This window comes from Epinephelus moara, chromosome 5 (genome assembly GCF_006386435.1).
Source record: "Epinephelus moara isolate mb chromosome 5, YSFRI_EMoa_1.0, whole genome shotgun sequence".
In the NCBI taxonomy this organism is placed as follows: domain Eukaryota; kingdom Metazoa; phylum Chordata; class Actinopteri; order Perciformes; family Serranidae; genus Epinephelus; species Epinephelus moara.
Genome location: NC_065510.1, coordinates 39,850,482 through 39,870,976, shown reverse-complemented (window position 1 = coordinate 39,870,976; position 20,495 = coordinate 39,850,482). Strand labels below are relative to the sequence as shown.

The 20,495-nt window shown below is 40.4% G+C and overlaps 1 protein-coding gene across 1 annotated transcript; it reads right to left on the bottom strand.

Annotated features, from left to right (window-relative positions):
- Positions 1-49: 49 nt before the first annotated feature.
- Positions 50-19,217, bottom strand: wdr19 (WD repeat domain 19). The gene is made up of 36 exons (XM_050044526.1): positions 19,108-19,217; positions 17,546-17,637; positions 17,380-17,445; positions 17,131-17,256; positions 16,840-16,955; positions 16,618-16,733; positions 14,403-14,483; positions 14,000-14,112; positions 13,728-13,901; positions 13,568-13,638; positions 13,300-13,472; positions 12,126-12,246; positions 11,922-12,028; positions 11,702-11,818; positions 11,311-11,466; positions 10,741-10,888; positions 10,221-10,434; positions 9,049-9,208; positions 8,803-8,913; positions 7,727-7,836; positions 7,543-7,600; positions 6,900-7,046; positions 6,599-6,681; positions 6,423-6,506; positions 6,190-6,336; positions 4,617-4,741; positions 4,351-4,460; positions 4,149-4,217; positions 3,957-4,034; positions 3,444-3,540; positions 3,180-3,304; positions 2,080-2,161; positions 1,790-1,940; positions 1,515-1,638; positions 1,331-1,407; positions 50-928 (listed from the first exon to the last, which is right to left on the bottom strand). The coding sequence occupies exons 1-36, from the start codon at positions 19,111-19,113 to the stop codon at positions 814-816; spliced, it is 4,050 nt and encodes a 1,349-aa protein (XP_049900483.1). The 5' UTR covers positions 19,114-19,217; the 3' UTR covers positions 50-813.
- Positions 19,218-20,495: the final 1,278 nt, after the last annotated feature.

Below are 20,495 nucleotides of genomic sequence, written 5' to 3'. Positions count from 1 at the left end.
ACGGCTAATGGATTAAGATATCAAGGCTCAGTACTTTCTCTGCAGTTGCACCAAAGTCACTCTTCAGTCAGTACTGCGCTACAAGACTGAAAATATTAATTAAGACTTTAAATTTTGAGATTAAAACTTCATCCTTGACTTGGCAAAATTGTAGTTGACACAACAATCTCACCCCAAGTGCCATTTAGTAGCTTTCAGTCTTACATAATCTTCATCAGCAGATGGTGTTACCCAGTTGTCATGAAAATGTTCTTTCAGTTGTAAAAGTTTTAAACCAACATGGACAAAAGGACCTTAGAGTTCTCTGAAGAAAACATTTTAACATCAACATTCCTGTGACAACTGGGCAAACTGAATCTGAGGAAGATTTTGTGATGTGATGGAAGCTCCTGATGTTTCATCAAAACCTAAAATGTTTATAAATAATTTTCTCAAACTACACAGCCTAAAGTAAACTCCACAACTTGTCCCCAAAGCCAGAACAAAACAGACAAGAATGTTTTTTTAGACCTCTTTATTATCTTAAGCAACTCTGTATACAATGGTGTTATTTAAAAAACATCTGACAACATATGAGCTAAAAAAAAAAAAAAAAAGCATAAATAGAGAACATTTGACCTAAATCATTTCAGTCTTTAACTGATTACTGTCTTTTGGTTGTTGGCATAAAGAGCATCTTTGAAATTCAGTAACTGTGACTTTAACATCATACAAAACTGAAAGCTGCATAAAATCCATCCAAAATATACATTTGATATTGTTAAACCAATAGAAAATGACTTGACATTTATGTACATATGATTGGTTGTTTGTTCACTGATCCGGTTCATCAGTCTGCAAGTATGCAGAACAATCAGAGATCTTCTTCACTTGTTGGACATTCAGATTCTCACAGCACATGGGACACGTCATCTCTGTTTCCAGCAACCTGGACACACAAACAGTTGTAAGAGTGACAAATAACAAGAGAAATGACTCACCAGTGCTTATACTGGAATAGTTTGACATTTTTGGGAATATACTTGGCTTTCTGGCAGAGATGTAGATTAGAAGATCGATACAACTCATGTCTGTAAATCAGCCAGGAGATCTTAGCATAAAGACTGGAAACACGGACACAGTTAGCCTGGTGCCAGCCAAAGGTAACAAAATGTGCCTAGCAGCATGTCTAAATAACACATTACATTTTGTCTGTTTTATCCAAACAAAACCTGAAGTATAAAAACATCAAGCTGTGATTTTTACAGGGAGTCAAGAGCAGTACCTAAACCTTTCTTATGTCCTTATTTGGACAGTTAAAGAAAGGGATAAATGCTGATGCATCACTTACAGAATGAACTGTGAATAGAGCGCAGGAAATTCACAATGAGGACACACAGACCAGTCTTCTTTCAGCATGTGACGACCCTGAGAAAATCACAAGTGCACAGAGATCAAATGATAAAAATACAAGTACAGGGGAAGCTATGTAGTTAAGTGTGTGTATGAATAAGTCAGTGATTCTCTGTTTGTACCGTGGCAATGCAGTAGGGCAGGTTGTTCTTGCAGGAGATGCACAGCAGTTCGTCCTGTGCCAACTGAAAGCCACAGAAGGGACACGGAGTAGTTTCCTCCTCCAGCTCTGATGTATCGGGACGTCTGTGGTGAATTAAAGACAAGTATTTAAATGCAGCATAGGGTAGTGCAGGAGGGGTCGAACAGATGAGATGGGGTATGTGTGAAAAGGATGGAGGTCAGGAGAGGGAGTATGACCAAGAAAACAGGAGGTGTGGACATTCTCGTTGCTCACCGAACCATAGCCTCGATCTTCTTCCTGTACTTTGGGTCAATCTCATTTCGGTACTCTTGTCTCATCAACATGGCAGCAAAGCTGAAGGCTGAGTTCTTCAGTCCGGCACGGTGACATTCGATAACTGCTGACGTCAGAATGGGAACAACATCTACATACACAAACACACACAAACATGCACTGATGATACATCTGATGGACAGTTTTTTAAAAATTCCAGTCACATTTCAGCTTCATTTAGATTTTTCTGTAATGTGAACTGGACAGTAGAAAATTCTGTGTGGACTCACGTGCAGGAAACTTGCTGATGTTGTTGCTGACACGAATGAGCATGCGTGCCCCTTTAAGGTGATCCCCCCTCTTTACGTGGATCTACATGATAACATAATTTACAAAGTCAGGAACACCATTCACTTCTACAATGTTAAGACTGAGAGGCTTTATCATGTAAGAGCATAGACTGTATAAAATAATGGATGTAACCACCCTGATGCCGTCTTGGGTTTTGGGAACTTGAGGTGACCGTATTTGGACGAGAGGGTGAAGATAACCCTAATGCTAGCTGCTGGGTTGGTTAGCATGGTGCATTTAAATCTATGGCTAACTGTGCTAATGCTAGTTTTCACTAGCAAAAAAACAGGCTTAAAACTATTCGAACAAAATGTACTGACTGGAAAAACCGAATATCCTTACCAAAAAGTCCTATATCCTTTTTTTTTTTTTTTTTAGAACAACCAAACATTGAACAGGACTTTTTTTGGGGGAACCAAAATGTTAGTTAACTTTCATGAACTGAAAACTGAAAAAAAAAAAATAAAAGCTGAAATAGTGACAGCTACGGCTATGCCTATAGTCTGTGAATCTGGGGTTCTACCACAGTTACATTACCTAACCAACATTGTTGCCATGGATGGCAACTTGTGAATGGACGGCACCCACCTGTCACTCAAAATGGCCACCCTTTCATTATGCACAACATTAACCCTTAATAACATTTAAACGAGCGAGTTATATAAAAATTCACCCCCCCTTCAGTTGTCATGAATAACGAAATTGGCTAGAGACTGAAAATATTTTTTTGTACCAGGCTGTAAACATGATTAATTCTGCTGTAAAGCTGGGCATTTTAACATGGGGATCTATGGGGATTGACACACTCTCGGAGCCAACCTCAAGTGGCCATTAGAGGAACTGCAGTTTTTTTTGCATTGGCTTCATTTTTTTAGCCCCAGACGTTGCTGCTTGTGTAAGAGAGTAAATCTTTAACAGATTTCAGATAAAATGCCTGCCAAAAAACTATTAATAAACATTCTGAACTGACCATGAATAGAGTAATTCACCATGACAACAGAGAAAAACCTGAGCTAACTGACTGCACGTGTTTACTGACTTTGACCAGAAGGTAGGAGTGGAGGATCATCAGATTTGTGGCCATCTCAGCAGGAATTTTAATCTTCTGGGCCTGCAGCTCTGTGTACATGCTGAACAGGACATCATGGGCGTTACGGTAGTTTCCTGTGGGAGAAACATGCAAAATATAACAAAAAAATGAGAGAGGGAAGAAACGTGATAAACATAAATGTATGAGTATGGTTGTATATTGTGTTGAGGTTGTTGTAACTGGTACACAGTGTTTGTGTGAATACGTTAGTACCTGCACACTGCTCTTCTCTGGCAATGATGATGGCGGTGCGAGCAGCCTCCCTGTACTGCTGCAGCGCCATATACAGACGGAACAGGTACTTGGCATCCTGGGAGGAAGAAAGAAAGGTCAACTATTGGCAGTTTGGTCATTAGTGTCACTCTCACTGTCACTCAGGCTTAGATTTACATCCATGAAATCAAAGGATGAAACAGTACTGCAGCGGTCATTCATTTTGCATTATATTCATTGTGTAATATGCATCTGATGGTGATGAGTTTTACTTTCAACTGCAGTTCAAACAATTACAGTGTCTGTGTGCAAAAACATAAATCCACCAGGAGACACTTTGCAACAGACAAGGAGAAGGAGAAACAGTGAGAGGGAGAATGAGTGATGACTACACTGAAGAGAAAGGTATCCAAATGATGCCATGCTGGATGAGTCACAAACAAAATCATGTTGGTAGAAAACTCACATCCACTGAGACAAAGGCAAGAGAGATGGCTGCAGTGTATCTATTACCTTGGGCATACCATCACTTTCTCCCATCAGGTAATCTATCAGCTGATTGGTCAGAGAACTGTCCTTGGCCTGACCCACCTGAGACACACACACATACACACAACCACATAACCACACATCAAAATCACTTAACTGAGTGGTCACATCATATTGTATAATGCATACATTCTGTTTTACACACACAGCTCTCACCGTCTCTATAGCCATCTCGACAGCCAGGTTGTCATCAGTGTTGGGACACTTCAGGAAGTGCCTCAGGGCCTGAGAGATAGAAAGAAGAGACTGATTAGTTGACCTGGTGGATGAGTCAATAACTGCTAGAACACAGAGATTATTGTTAAAACATTTTATTGATTGAGTAAATAAGAAAGGAATAATAAGGGAGCATTCTTACTCTGCTGTACTGCCCACACTTCTGAAAGAACTTGCCAGCCTGCAGGTGTTTCTTCTCTCCCTCAAAGTAGAGCGCAATGCTCTGGTAGTCCTCCTGCGTCGCCTCAGGACCTGATAAACACACACCGCACAGTCATGCAATTAATTTACAGACCATTTCACTGAAACTGCAGTGCTAGAAAACAGCCTGGCAAATGCTGCAGTCAGACCCATTTTACCACAAACTGGAAAACTGTTCACATGGTCTATATAAACACACGGACTGACCGATGATGTCTGCATAGACCTCCATTTGTCCGTGCTGTTGTGCCAGTTGGAAAGCTTCATCATTGCACTGTGACAGCACCAGGAAGTGGATGGCTGAGCTGTAGTCATTCAGCCCCAGAAAGAACCTGAAACACACACAAACACACTGTACTATACCATGACTATTTTATGACAGACTTCCTTCTGAAATATTCAATGGCATACTGAGCGGGGACAACTATTGATAGGCAAATGGTTGTTTAAGGGTGTTGCTACATCCATTTATAGCGACATGTCGGAGCAGAATCGAGGCTCGTGCATGTACGCTCAGCTCCACAATGACTGAGATAAGCAAAACAAAAACAGGCATGTATATGCACATTTCTGTCTTTGTGCATACACACAGTATTAGTTGTGAATTCAGACAGAATTTTAAACATCTGGCCCATAGCAAGTTGGCCATTTTGCCATTCCCCTGGACTTTTGGTCGTACAAAAACAAAGAATTTGAAGCACATTGGGAAATAATCTTGAGATGATTCTGTCGTGGAAATAAACGGTAGTCACTCAACACTAAAAACTGGTAAAAAAGGGCATTCAGATTGAAGCAGACACAGTTTTTTTTAGAGCCAGGTGCTGCAGCTGCTCTCCATCTACTGCAAGACCCAGTGCATGATGGGAAAGGCCTGGCTGTTGCCTGATCAAAAAGCTGATTGGCTCTTAGCTTTGACCACAAACACCACGTTTTGTAGAAAATCCAAATTATCTGTGCAATTGCAATTAATAACACTAGATTGTAGACTATATGTGTTATGTTTTAGATCTAACACAATGTAAGTATTCCTGTGACTTCCTGTATGCATTTTTTTTCTAGGATAGTGAAGGAATGACTCACCCTATTCTGAATTTGATTGGCGGTTAGGTTAAGGCAAGAGGAGTGACATTGGTTCGGGTAAGAATGTCAGGGTGAGCAAGTTAGAGGCAGAATAAAGCAGAGTAGGGTAGGTCATGCCTTCCTTCCTCCTCAGAAAAAAAAATTGCTTCTTGTATATTATATGAAGGCTGCTGGAAACGGTCTGACTGGACTGCACCTTTTTTCATCGTCCCCTATTGCTTCCTCCTGATCTGATTAAATTTTTAGGCGAGGCCTGGTTCTTCTCTAACAAGCCTACTGTGTCAGTGTGTTGATAAAATGGTAGGCAATACAAAAAGAAATGGTAATGTGCGGTATGTAAAAAAAAAAAAAAAAAGTATTAGCACATTATTTAATATTAACAGAGCCAAAGATCAGATTAGATGCACAGGATGCATGTGTAAAAACATCTTGCAAAGCATCCTATTTCATTTGGCCACAATCAGTGGAAGCATAATCACCTTACCTGGAGGCCAACAGACTAAATAAAACCAGAGTTTAGTAATAATAAAATAATAATAAAAACAAAAAGATTTTAAGTTTATGAATTCTAAAAACAAATTTTATCAGTACTACTGTACCTCTGCCGAGACAATAAGTTAAGGGCTACATTTAGGGGATGTCAATGGAAAAGCCCCTCAAGCAAAATACAAAATTATTTGGCCGTGGTTGTCTGTCCTACCTGGCGACCATCTTTGCTCCGTCGATGCTCTGCGTCTCCCTGACGATGCGAACAGCCTCCTCAGGGTTGTTCAGGTGGTCCAGCAGCACGCGTATCACGTTGTCCCAGTCTTTCGCACTCTCATAGGCCCGTGCAGCATCCTTATACCTGGTGCACACAGTACACGTTACATTTGCTTCTTCTTCATGACATCATTATCTCCAGTGCGACAGACATTAATACTAAGAACCTACTTGCCGTCCGCCTCCTTGGCCTTGGCGTACTGCAGGTGGATCTTTGGAGAGGAGACGTGTGGGAGCAGCTCTCCAACCTTCGTCCTGAGTGTGGAGTAACATTAAGTGCAGTCATATAAAGGAAGAGAGAAACTTGCAGGCCTGAGTGTGTTGGTGTGTGCTGGTGTTTGTCTCACCAGTTCTTGCAACGAATGTAGACCGACGCAGCCTTGTCATAATACTGTCCTTTCTCATAGAGCTGAGCAGCTTCAGAGAATTGCTGTAAGAGAGAGAAGAAAACCACAGAAGAAGATATAAACAAAGAGACATTCAGAAAACATTATCTGATGCTCAGATACTTGCAACACAGCTGTGGAAACACACACTATAAAAAACATACACACATTAGATCATTGTAGTCTACCACTAACCAACAATATGGTGATTTCAACAAAACATACAGTTTACAAGAAGAAAGAGAAAGGGCTGACTCTCTACCTTCATGCTCTCCAGTATGGCTCCACACTCCTTCTTTAGGACTCTGCTTGGGTGCTGAATCGCCTGAGCAGCTCCTCTCCTGATGTCACCCATCCTGATGGACATCCTGGCTACGCCGGCTTTACACGCCTCATCATGCTCCTGGAACTGCACAACAAGAAGGAAACAGAGGGAGGTGAGGGCAGGGGAAAGATGAGACTTAAAATGATTTCATTACAATCACCTTTACTCAGACTGGAACCTTAAATGCATTAAAATCACCGATCCTAAAAGGAGAATATGTATTAGATCTAAGCCTGACATACAGTAAATCTACCTTCTGCTAAGTTTTCTTTGGAAAAAAAGTGGCAGAGGGCAGCAGCAGATATGACTCTGATATGAGCATCACACCTTAGACATGGACTGGACATGCCATTGATTATTAAAGAAAATAATAGACGAAATAGATTTTTATGGATAAAAAGAAATGATATATCATTAGTGGTGTAGCAACAACCACCTGTCCTTCAGCAACTTGGTATCCTCACAACATTTATTAATACTGAACCACATCAGCACAAATAATTGTATTTGGATGCAGGCTACCATCTTTTTTTGGTATGTTAACACTGCAGGAAGTTGAGATCAAATATATTTCACTTACTTTATTATTGTGGGTCATGCCTTTTTCATAGTGTGCGAGAGCGTTCACATAGTCTCCACTACAGAGAGAGAGAGAGAGCTTTAGAAACAGTGTAGACAGATCAGGTCTACTAAATGGTGTGTGTGTGTGTGTGTGTGTGTGTGTGTGTGTGTGTGTGTGTGTGTGTGTGTGTGTTTATACTCACATAAACTCCAGATGGACAGCGTATTCTTTGGAAATAAAGGGAATTTGGTCTTCTGCTAAGCTCTTGGCTAACATAAGAGCACTGTCCCAATGCAACAGGTCTCTCCTCATCTAAAACACACACACACACTGAGAGCTGAGGACAGTGGTATGAATGAAAGCCTATATCAACAATCTTTAGCTTCACAGTTATGTGTTACACTTAATGACAACAGCTTATGCAGAATGGTTGGGAGTTAATGTTAAAAGACACAAGCAATCAGCCTTGGTCTCTTGAGCCCAGTTTAGACCAAAGATTTGAGACAAGACAAGTTAAAACAGGGTTAGGGTTAGGGTTACTACTTGCAATGTGCTCTTCTGCAATGTTCTACAAATCTGCTGTGCAACTAGATAAGACTCTATGCAACAACTCTCTGTATTTCTGTTCTGATTTCCAGCTTTTCAGGCTTATTTTGTAGCTGAATAGAATTTGTAGCTTCTTAAAGTTTGAATGAAGATAGTGATAGTGAGATACTGGCTACAGTTGCAATTGTAATAGTGATTAAATGTTGAAAAATATAAACAAAACAAGCATCAGATGGACTGTATTTATAATAAATACGCCACAATAATATAAATAACCAGCACCAATTAATCAGTCAATGAGAATGTGTGTGTTTGAGGTTGAATAAGCACATACAGCGAGCAGCAGCAGTGGCCCACCGTCCAAAACCTGCACACCGTGAGGACAGAAGCAGAGGGCTTGGCGGGAACGAAGCACCTACCGCAGCAAGCGAACATGCTGTCTGCGGTCATTTTGACTTGACCGGCAGACTTCACTATAAGCCGACTGGCAGTAGAAACAGGTAACGTGCTTTACGTTCTAATCTCTGCCGGCGATTTGACCAGCTGAGTTGCAGGTGACACCATCAGCCGGCTTGAGCCGAGCTCAGGCCGGCCAGTTCACACTGCTGCAACATTTATCTGCAATGTTGTAAAACAGTTTCACCTTGTCACAAATCATTGGTCTGAACTGGGCTTTACACACATACATGAACATACAGACTGTTTACTCTTAAATTGTGTGTATGTTTTTACCTCCAGGGCAGCGATTGGGCAGCCTGAGGACAGATACAGGTCCTGGGCCAAGTTGTATTCACCTAGAAACATGGCCAAATGTCCTGCCCTTAAATTCATGTCATCTGTACCCTGGACAGAGGGAGACAGAAACAGAGAGAGAGAGAGACAGACAGACAGGAATGATGGTGGTATCAGAATCCTTAGACAGAAACAGTGTGTTACTGAGAGGGTGTGACATATGAGCCATTTGTGTGTGAGTTGTACCTGGATACCCTGCAGTGACAGGACCATGCCCACATTGCCGCTCATGCGATAGACCTGTATGGCCAGCTCAACCTCCATGTGGACCAGACAGGCTTTTCCTACCTCTTCCCAGTCTGTGTTACTGCCTGCAGACTTACACAGACCCCAGGCTTCTTGGAACCTGGACAGGATACACACACACTCTGTCTTTTGTATGAAGTGAAAACCACCACACTGTGGTTGCGGTTAAAGGTGTTGTGTGAAAGGAACTGAGGATGACACATAAAACCCTTCTGTACAGTATTAAAACCACTGACGATGTATAAAGACGGACGACACGCCTCGACTCCTCCCACTGTACAAGAATGAAGCCAAAACATCCCGGATAATCACAGCACAAACACATATATATATACATCAGCATAAGAACTACCTAAAATTACAGAAATCATCTTTAGGAAAAATTTAATGTGTAATTCGATTATTTAATTTGGCCCATGTCCCATCCACTAACATGGAGGGGTCTGGGTTTATCACCTCTACTGCAGCCAGCCACCAGGGGGCGATCAAGATGTTTTGGATTCACTTTTGAGGAGCTGTCATGTCATCTATATTTATATACAGTTTATGGTTAAAACAAGTAGGGCTCTGTTTCACGGCATCTTATGAATATGCCCAGGAGAAACTAATTAATTGCATATTAATTTATTAATGCAGATTTTTTTCATATACTGTCTGGTCATGTCAAACCCACCATGTTACACATACTCTAATAACTCTGGTCTCCATTAGTGGAGAGCAATATATAGCAATATAAGTGGTGTATATTGTAAAATTAGTTTTTGTATTTTATAAAAATCTGTAAGTAAATCTGAACATTTCAGAACATTATGTTTCTGAATTATTCTCACAGTTAATTTAAAAAAAAAATGTTTCCCTGTTACATTCTGTATTGTGACATAGTATATTAAAGAAGAATATTAATCAGCTTCTATCTATCATAAGAACAATTATAAATATTGCACATATGTCCATATGCAATGTCAGTGTACCCATATGTACCCAGAACAGCAGCCACAGGTTGGACTGACTATAGGTACTTACAACTAAATGTATTTCCACCTGACAAATACATACAGGATAACACAGATATATGACTTTAAAACTTCATCAGTATCTCCAGCATGGCTGACCTCTTGAGCATCAGCGCCTGGGTGAGCTGCTTGCTGAGCTCTGGTGATGTGTCCGTTGTCGAGCTAGTTGAGCTCTTGAGGAAGGAGTGTGTGCTCAGGGCCACGTCACTGGTCTTGCCACTTGTTGTCTGACATGTCAGCTCCCCATTGTACAGGAGCAAAGGCTTCTGGGAAAAGAGGAGTGGGGTGCTCCCCACCAACACTACCCGGGGACCTGGACAGACAGATTGAGAGAGAAATTTAAAATAACTTTTCTTGTTAACTCTCGGGTAAATTTACATCACAGGGTAACAGGAGTATTTAAGGAGTACTAGAACTTTGATTTTTTTCAGGATGCCCTGTTAGATCATTTGATTTGCATATTAAAATATATAATGTGACACTCATTGCAAGTCCCTCTGAATAAGACAGCGGGAAAGAGAAACATCAAGGACCAGTGCTCCCTTGTTCGACATTTTAGAGGTAAACGTCAGAGAGGTTAAAGTGTGCGTGTGTGTTTGATGGCATGGCATCACCCTACCATATATGGTGGTTTTGTGCAGGGCATAGGTATAGACCTTGTCATCATCGTAAGCCACAAACACTCCTCTGTCAGCATGCCAGTTGTCCCACAGCACTCCTGTGATGGTGGGAGAGAAGTTGGGGAGCTCAAAGCAGGAGTCTGTCACCTGGATTGGACAAACACAAACACATTTAGACTATTGTTAATCGAAATCTGTTATTTAAAATCATACTGCTATTTCCTTGAAAGGCACTCTGTAATCTGTAGAATTGATAAGTGCTGTACAAAACTTTGTTATTGTATATAAAGTATGTACTGTAACTCACTCTACACAACAAGGCCACAAATGTACTACAAATGCTTATAAAGAAGAGAGGGTAAAGGAAAAAGTAAAACATTGTAAAGGTCAAGAAAGGGAGCCAAAGAACCACTATATAATAATGAAATTACCTGTAGCTTGTCTTACCATGATATTTTATCCCTGTGTATCTAATAACTAGGTTTATTCAGAGTGCAAACACCACCAGCGCCCACTACACTGTGTGTTTAGCTGTATACATTTATAGATGTATCAAGTAGCGTATGTACATTTGCAGTGGAGAGCAGGAAACCACTGTTCTTGTCGTCGATGAAAATCAGCCGTGTGCCATTTAGGTCGGGGAACACTTTCCTCACACCAACTGAGTGGCTGTAGCTGCTCAGAGTCTCCCAGTCCTCCACCAAAACACACACCACATTACCTGACTGACAAACAGATAGGCAGAGAGATGATAACATCCATTAGAAAACAGAGAGACAGGGATAAAGGGAAAGGAAATTGGAACACATAGATTTACTGAAAACTGACTTCAGGAGATGCTTACATTCATATGGCTACAGAAAGTGTCTTAACAAAATGTGACAGCCTAAATAGTGTCCTCCTGTTATGTCCTGCTAGAACGTAGTGGACTGACTGAGGTGAGGATGTGCTGAGCCTTACATCAGTGCCGTAGTAGAGGAAGTCAGTGGTGAGTGCGTGGCAAAGGATCCGACCTTTTGTGTCATCATCTGGAAACAACTTCATCTGTTTCCTTTCCTCCTGGTCTTTGCCTTCAATCTAAACACACACACAGATGTGTAGTTTGTATGGTGTAGCGCGGTGAATCCTGCGCAGTAATTATTCATTGGTCAATAAAAATAAAAACAAAGCACTGACTCACCATGTGCAGCTGCACTTTTCCCTCAAACAGCGCTGCTGCGTAGTCTGAGTTAAGGCACATGCTGGCTATCGTCCCCAAATACTCAATGTCCTTCAACTTATTAAAACCTGAGAAACAAACATAACTCTTTAGTGACACTTACTGATTCACCCATATATAATTAAACAACATAACATGGTTTTCATGGTTATACATTACACACACCAGGTTTTTGATCTGCCAAGGCGTAGAACCAGGCTCTGTTGTTCATTCCCACAGCAACATGGTATGGCCCCATCGCAATGAAAGTAGGCTCTACTTCCACTTCTATGGCCACTGGACTCTCCTGAAAAACACAGAGCATCAAAAAGGGATTGAGAGGGGTTCACCCTCAGCTGTTTTTTGGATTTGTTTGTCTGTTTAAAAATTAAATATGTTTGAATAAATTAAATTAAATATGTTGTCGTTTTTAACAACCCAGTCGCCAGAAGAAAACGTTGGCATTTCTGCAAACCATAAATATACATGTGTACATTTCATATCAACATTTCTAAAGTGACACAGTATATCAGCTGACTTGGTGGAGGAGATGGTGGATGGCTTGACACCTCACTTTTTTTTCAAGTAGCTTTTTATTCACAAAACAGGTGTTTTTTAGCAACCCGTCGCTGGTTTTCCACCGGGGATAGTGTCACGAAAAGCATTCACTTTTTTTTTTTTTTACCAAGACACTGCTGCATTTCCAGCCAGGGTAGTGCTACGAAAAGCTTGTATTTTAAGCCAAACATGATCTATTCCTAACCATAACCAAGTGGTTTTTGTACCTAAACCCAACCACACATTAACTGCTTTNGTTTTCCACCGGGGATAGTGTCACGAAAAGCATTCACTTTTTTTTTTTTTACCAAGACACTGCTGCATTTCCAGCCAGGGTAGTGCTACGAAAAGCGTGTATTTTAAGCCAAACATGATCTATTCCTAACCATAACCAAGTGGTTTTTGTACCTAAACCCAACCACACATTAACTGCTTTTCCTGTTAGGGGTCGCAGGGGGCTGGAGCCTATCCCAGCTGACACCCTGGTCAGGTCACCAGACTATCACAGGGCTGACACATAGAGACAGACAACCAGTCACACTCACATTCACACCTACGGACAACTTAGAGTCACCAGTTAACCTAACCTGCATGTCTATGGACTGTGGGAGGAAGCTGGAGTACCCAGAGAAAACCCATGCTGACACAGGGAGAACATGCAAACTCCACACAGAAGGGCTCCCCCACCCTGGAGTTCATACCCCCCCACCCTGGATTCGAACCAGGAACCCTCTTGCTATGAGGCAACAATAATAATAGTGTTTACATTGTAGTGTGTGTGTGTGTGTGTGTGTGTCCTTACCCCCTCCACCTGGTTGGATACAGTGACCTCCAGCAGGGAGGTGAGGTAGGCCAGCCGGGTACCATAGCTGTCACCCAGGATGGGCAGCTTGGTCAGAAAAACATGGAGCGTGCCCCTCTGTGTGGAGACGGCCAACAGCTGGCCATCTTCTGTCCAGTTCAGCTGGTCCAGACCTGGAGGAGGAGAATGAGGAGCAGATGAAGGAAAAGTGGGTGGTGTATTCAAAAAGGCCTTTTGAGAGTATGGCTGAAAAACAGGACGGTCTCACCTTTAGTCTCATCATCCAGCTCAACTACATTGCTGATATCTTTGAGCTCAGACAACTCGTGGATCTTTATGCTGCAACAACAAACAGGAGGCTTTAGTTTTTTCACTTAGATAAAACAACAGGATTGGCTGTGCTGTTCCTTTTGAAAGCATGCATGTACCAGTTGTCCCCACAGGATGCAGCCTTGTTCAGTGCTGGCGAGATGGCCACACTGTTGAGACTATCTTTATGGTTGCGAGCCTGATAGAGCTCATGGCCGATCTCCCTGATGTGAGTGGAAATAATCACAAAGTATCCATGGGAGAAGCCAATCAGAATATACCCATCACCATACCTTGAGGAACACAGAGGAAGAGAACTCACTTTAGTACAAGTATCTCAGTGCCATGATTCAGTGCTACTGTTTTGTTAGTGTGTAATCTTGTGCAGTACCAGCGGTAGGACACAATGTTCCCATAGTGGCGCTGGAAGGTCAGTTCTATCCGGTTATCAGGATCGTTGATATTGAAGAGCATCAGTATCTTCTTGTCCACAGACACACTCACCTAAAGGTCAATATTTGCAGGAATGTGAACATATGCCATTAAGTGGATTTCAAACATTTATCTCATTTATGTAAACCATAAATTTGTGTAAAAATTTAACAGGTTTTCAGAATGAAAGTACACAGCCAATGGTGAATGTTTAGGCCTGGTATGACAAAAATAAACACTTAAACTCAAGACACGAAAATGTGAGTGTTGTAATAAATGTGTGATGTAAAAATTACATGGATACATGTTAGTTAGTGGGAAAACTGCAGAACGCCACCACCACCACCACCACACAAACTTACAGTGCTCTCTCCTTGCCCAGACCTTTCATCCGTCTTCATCACTGAAAAATTAATCTCAGCAGGCTCACCACGAAGTGCTGTCTGGAAAAGAACAGAAAGATAAACTAGGTCCATTTTTTAAATCTCCTTTTTTTATCTATTTTTGGTCCTATTTTGTTTCCACATTATATGCTTTCATTAGGATGCATTATCAGTCATTTTAATTAAGTATACTACCACTGTTAGGCTGATGACACCCAAATCTTCCTGTCCTTAAACCAGATAAAGTTAGCTGTCTGAGCAGTTTGATGGAGTGCTTCACTGCTATTAAGAAATGGATGACTTGTCATTTTCTGCAGCTAAACTCAGACAAGACAGAAGTAATAATCTTTGGCCGATCACCTAGCAAGGAAATTGCCTCTGGCAACAAATATAAAATCTACAGCAAGAAATTTAGGCATCACTTTTGATTCTCAATTGAACTTTGAACCACGTGTCAATAATCTCATTAAATCCTGCTACTTCCACCTAAGAAATATTATCAAAAATCTAATCAACTGTCTTTTCCTGACCTAGACAAGCTTATTCATTCTTTTGTATTCTCACGCCTCGACTACTGTAATGCACTGTTTACATGCCTCAGTAAATCTTCGGTAGCTCGGCTTCAACTATTACTGAATCCTGCAGCTCGTATTTTGACTGGGACAAATCATAGGTCACACATCACCCCAATCTCGCCTCCCTCCACTGGTTGCCTGTTAACTTCAGAATTTGTTTTAAGATTATTTTAATAACTTTTAAAGCTCAACATGGTTTAGTGCTGAGTTATATAACTGAGCTTCTGATTACCTATGCTCCAAGTCGTGACCTGAGATCCTCAAGCCTACCCTCACTAGTCGTCTCCAGATCAAGATTGGTAACTAAAGGTGACTGGGCTTTTGCCATCAAAGCCCCGAGGCTCTGGATTCTCTGTCTGAGGAGATTAGGCTGGCTAGCACATTACCCGTTTTTAAATCATTGCTTAAAACATATTCTTATAGGAAAGCTTTCCCTTTAAATGCCTGATTTGTACTTTTGTGATTTGTAACTTTTGTGTTTTATTTCATTTTGTTCTATTTCTAGTTCTATTTCTTCTGTAGACACTATTTTATCATGCTCTGTGCATATGCACTAATACCTCTTTTCCTCCAAATTAGCTCTGGTTCTTGAACCGGTTCCCTTCAGAATTCCTGGAACCTTCGTGCTAACTATTGAACCAGCCCGCATTTCCACCAGTTTTGAGCAGAACCATTGTAATCAAGGATGTGTCATCAATGGAGCAGTAGTAAAGTAGAAGTAAACAGTAGTAGTAAGATGGCAGATCACACTGATTACCTGTGAGCTTTTGTTCTGTTACTACAGATTTTTTTCTTTTATATGAAAAACAAGCATGGTCCAACTACTGATGATAATAAGACATAGAAAACTATTGAGTGCATGGCTCCATCCTCTCTTTCAAATCTGCAGAATATGACACACCAACCAATGTCATCACGGTTCGCACTTCAGGTCAAGGAAAACCTGCTTATTTTTTGGTTTCAGCTGGGAATCAACAACAACAACAACCATTTATTTTCCTGTGTGTGCCCAAGAAAAATGTGAGTTGTATCAACTTTGTTTATATTACACTGTCACTGGCATTAATAATTAGAAGCCCTGTCTTCAAACTGTATTCTGTTTGTTTCCATATCTTGGTTTCGCTCTTTTATTTTTAATGCTAATTTTTTTGTTGTGCCTTACAGTTATAGAACCACACAGGAAATGTGATGGACCTTTGGCATTTGACAGTTTAATTTTTCATGAGGCTCACTTCACACACATTATTATTTTGTATCTGCTTTGATCTGCATCTAGGTAAACAGTCTAAACTGCAGACCTGGAATCTGCATCTCTCTTTTCTCTACGCTCTCTCACCTGAGCTCAAAAATAGTGTCCTGATCCGACACCCTCAGGCAAGTGCTGACACACTCTATAATATACACACTCTCTTGCACACTACTGGTTGCTCAAAATAAATGAGTGACCCAGAAACCTGAGCATATGTGTCTGTTGTACTTATTTGAATCCACCTGGATGATGCAAACAGTGAAATGGCGATAATCTGAGGTAAACTTTATAGTTTCATGGCCATGTTGATGCTAACGTACAGCATTTGTGCTGCCTATGTGTTTATACACTCATGTGTATGTGTGGCTACCTGTCTGACAGTGTCCCCCTCATGATTGCTGATGCTCAGAGTGTTGTCATCACTTCCAAGCGCCAGTAGATTCTGAGTACTCCAGCACCCACAGGTGATCTTCTTGGTGTGTTTACCTGGTGTGTTGGTGATGGGAGAGGAAGAGACAAACAAAATAAAAAAAGTGACTAAAAACTTATGATACAATTAACAAGTAACTGTGCAGTTGTGTGCGTGTATTACCCAGGACAGGGATCTTGCGTGAGGTCTGCTGATTGTAAATTAACAAATTTCCTTTGACTGTCCCAACTGCTAACAGCGGGCCCGTCCTTGACCACAAGATGAAGGACATCTGATCCCTGTTAAAATAAATGCAAGCAGGAAACAAACCCAGAGTATTAGGAGTGATTATCAATAATTTCATCACTACTGTTGTCAAAAAAAAGACAGCTGCTCTTTTTGAGCAACACAGGCTGAAATTATGAATGGCAACGCCAACTTCTTCTTTGTAAATGTGATGCATGGTTGTCATACCTCATGCCGCTATCTATTTGGGATGTTTTATTGACGCTGGCATCCCAGAGGTAGATGGAGCTGGATTTTGCAGCTATCACTGCCAAAATGTCCCCATCTTTATCCCAGTCCATCCCCACGCAGCGTCTAATGGGAGTGGGAGAAAAAAGAGAAAATGGACTGTAAAATTCTTTTCAATAGTGTTAGGTTATCACTTGAACCTTTTTGATTAGACAAAATCAGAGCCAAAAATTATGTTCTCCCACTTACCCCGTGAGGGTGAGTTCAGCCCACTTGTGTCCATGTCGATCAAATATTTTGACTGAGTTATCCTGTCTGTGTGAATAAAAATATCATGTACAGTTTAGTTATCAAGATGTAAATCTTGTATAAAGAGTAGCAGATTATTACACAGTTTTCTGTGGTTTTCACTCACCCTGCGACAGCGATATAATTACCAAGGGATTTCTGCCACTTATACAGAAGACTGGAACCAGCCCAGGCTTTGTCGGCGAGGACGAAAACACTCTATAGACACAAAGATTACTTTTTAAGTGTTTCTTATTTGGATAAAAACATACAAATACTTGAAATTAAAGAAGCATTAATGATGTTACAGATACTTATAAGTTTCAAACTCAATAATAGTTTCCACTCATCCTAACCAAAAAGATACCTAATGTTAGCTGTGACTGAATACTGGACTCAGCTGCTCATGATCATGACCTTCAAAGGTTTTGAACACACTATTTCAGTGTTTTTGACAAACCAGAAGCAATGTTATACCAGATTTGGAAATGTAGGAAATGAAGGTGTAGGCACGAGTGAACGCATAAACGGAACTAACTGAAAATTACCTAATTCACGTTTTGATGCCTCTTGGGTCACGCCACCAATTTTACACGTCAAATTAAATTTAGTAGTTATGAGGAGTGCTGTTCAGCAGGTGACGGCAGTTGTTTATCATCTTCTGTGGCTCAGGAGGAGCTTTGGCAAGAAAATTACTCAAGAGACATCTTTGAGCTATCTGTGTTTGGGCTTGGAGATTAAACATTTTTTAACAGAAAGCCTGTATTACAAACTAGTGGCGTGGAGTTTGAAAGATGTGGGCAAGATCTGATGAAAGACTGAATTGTGTGAAGTAGGGTCCAGCATTTTTGGAGTCTAATCTATATCGCTGGAGTGCCCCTTTAACATACAGTTGGTCTGCCCGAGCTTTGTGTCCAAACCTTTTCCCACTTTCTTTAATGGCTACTAATAAGCCTTGGTGCTCAAAGATAACTCAAGTTTAAACAAATGTGTTTTGTTAAAAGCATAACTATAAAAGTGTATGTATAGAACATTTGCTGTCAGTGATAGCAGCACCTCCCACATATCTGTTTTCTGCAACAGGTGTTTTACCTGTTTTCAATGAAATACAGCGTTACAAACATATGATAATCCACTTGGCTTAAATCCATGTAATTTTAGGGTAATTTATGAACTGGAATTCATTAAACATATTTGACCAAAAACGCTAAAATATCATTTGTTTAAAACGTTACACGGACAAATGACAGTCACCTCCTACAGCAAACATTATCTTAGTTGTGTGAATAATATAGGCTTCCACTTCGACACACTGCTTGGATAACTCTGGCCGTTAGGAGCCGAACAACACATTACAATGCATGGTTTTAACTATCGTAGAGCTTGCCATGACATTTCGAAAAACTGCCTTCAACAGTAGGTTACAGCTAGAAACGCAATTCGTTAGTTAACATTATCACAGCTGAAGCTAACATGGTAGCTGATAAGGCTAACAAACTTACGTTACCCAATGTAAAACGATAACATTAGCTTGGTTTCCAGGAGTTGCCTAACTGACGCTACTGTTAGCAAGTATCGTTAGCTAGGCTTGCTAGCTGGCTGAAGCCCGTTCATGTGATAAAACTCAACACTGAAAGCGTAAAACCAAAGGTAATGCTGCCATTTCAAATTAATTCGCTGGACACCAACCTTCATTTTGACGGTGTCTAATGATTTAAACTTTAAACAGATATTTTCTGTTCAAAGCATCTTCGACACAACTGTTGTATAAATCCCACAATGCTTCACTCTACAGCGTCTGCGGAAGCCACGGCGATGTCATAGCAACAGCCATCAGCCAATGAGGTGCCTCCAAAGCAGAGCTAAGTGAATATATAATGAGATTGATCTTGCAGCATTATTTTTAACATTTGGTAGTTTGTTAAAGAAACATATTCTATTCCTATGGTAGTTTTAGTCACCTAAATGTCAACATCAACAACATAAATAAATAGATAGATAACCAAATGAATAATAAATACACACTTTTATCAGCACTGAAATCCAGGCTTGGGTTTATAGTTTTTTCCTTAAAAACGTGGTCTTGTTTATTAGTTTTTATCTGTTTTAATTAGCTTTACTGATTGTTTTTATTCCTATTTTGTGCAACATTTTATTACTTATCTTTTTTTATTGTGTCTCTTGTTTTGATAAGTCTGTTTTTGCCATTCTGCAAGCCATGTCTCTCATGGAACAATAATAATGTAACTGAACTAATAGGAGAATAGGGTCCAAATCTTTTTTTATATCATGGGATGGTCTTCTGAACATTGTCAGTGAGATCGGTGAGATGCAAGCTGAAATTTGAATCTCTGAACATGCCTTCATTCACAGAGGACATTTTTTAAATGTCACAGTCGGAAAAACACAGGCATAAATAATAAAATGAAAGAATTCAATTTAGCTGCTTCAGTTTCAGGATCCTGGCACCTGTGCTCCCCCTACTATGAGAAGTCAAAGTGTCTGCTGTGAAAAAGGCCTAATATTTTACTTTCATAATCTTAAACAGAGACACTATCAGAAAATTGTGTAGAGCTGGCATGTACAGTAGATGTCCCTCCACTAAAAATAGAAGGATTTAACAGACTGTGAAGCTGAAACAACAGAAGATGTTTTAAAGTCTCTCTGTATTTCCTTCCCTGTTTAGAAAAGTTATTTAACAACCTCATATAATGTGAGCCTTGAGGTATTATACTGTCTACATAATCTCTGTGTGTGTAACCAGCTGTGTTTGCTGTGGACATATATTATATATTATATTGTCTCAGAGCTCCTGACAGGGTTCTAAACAATAAACAACTGCAATAAACCGAAGGAGCAGATCGTTAATAACAATACAGACATTTATTAGATGTTTTATGGAGTCCAACTCAGCAAATAATAAAACTATGGAATTTCTTTTTTTTTTCAAGCAACTTCAGCTCACTGAATATATGATCCCATCTGGTACGTTGGTGCAAATGTAGCTTGTAAACATCCTGCAGGCTGCAATGCTGCGATTTTAGATAAATAGTAAATCTGTAGAATCTCCCACTGGC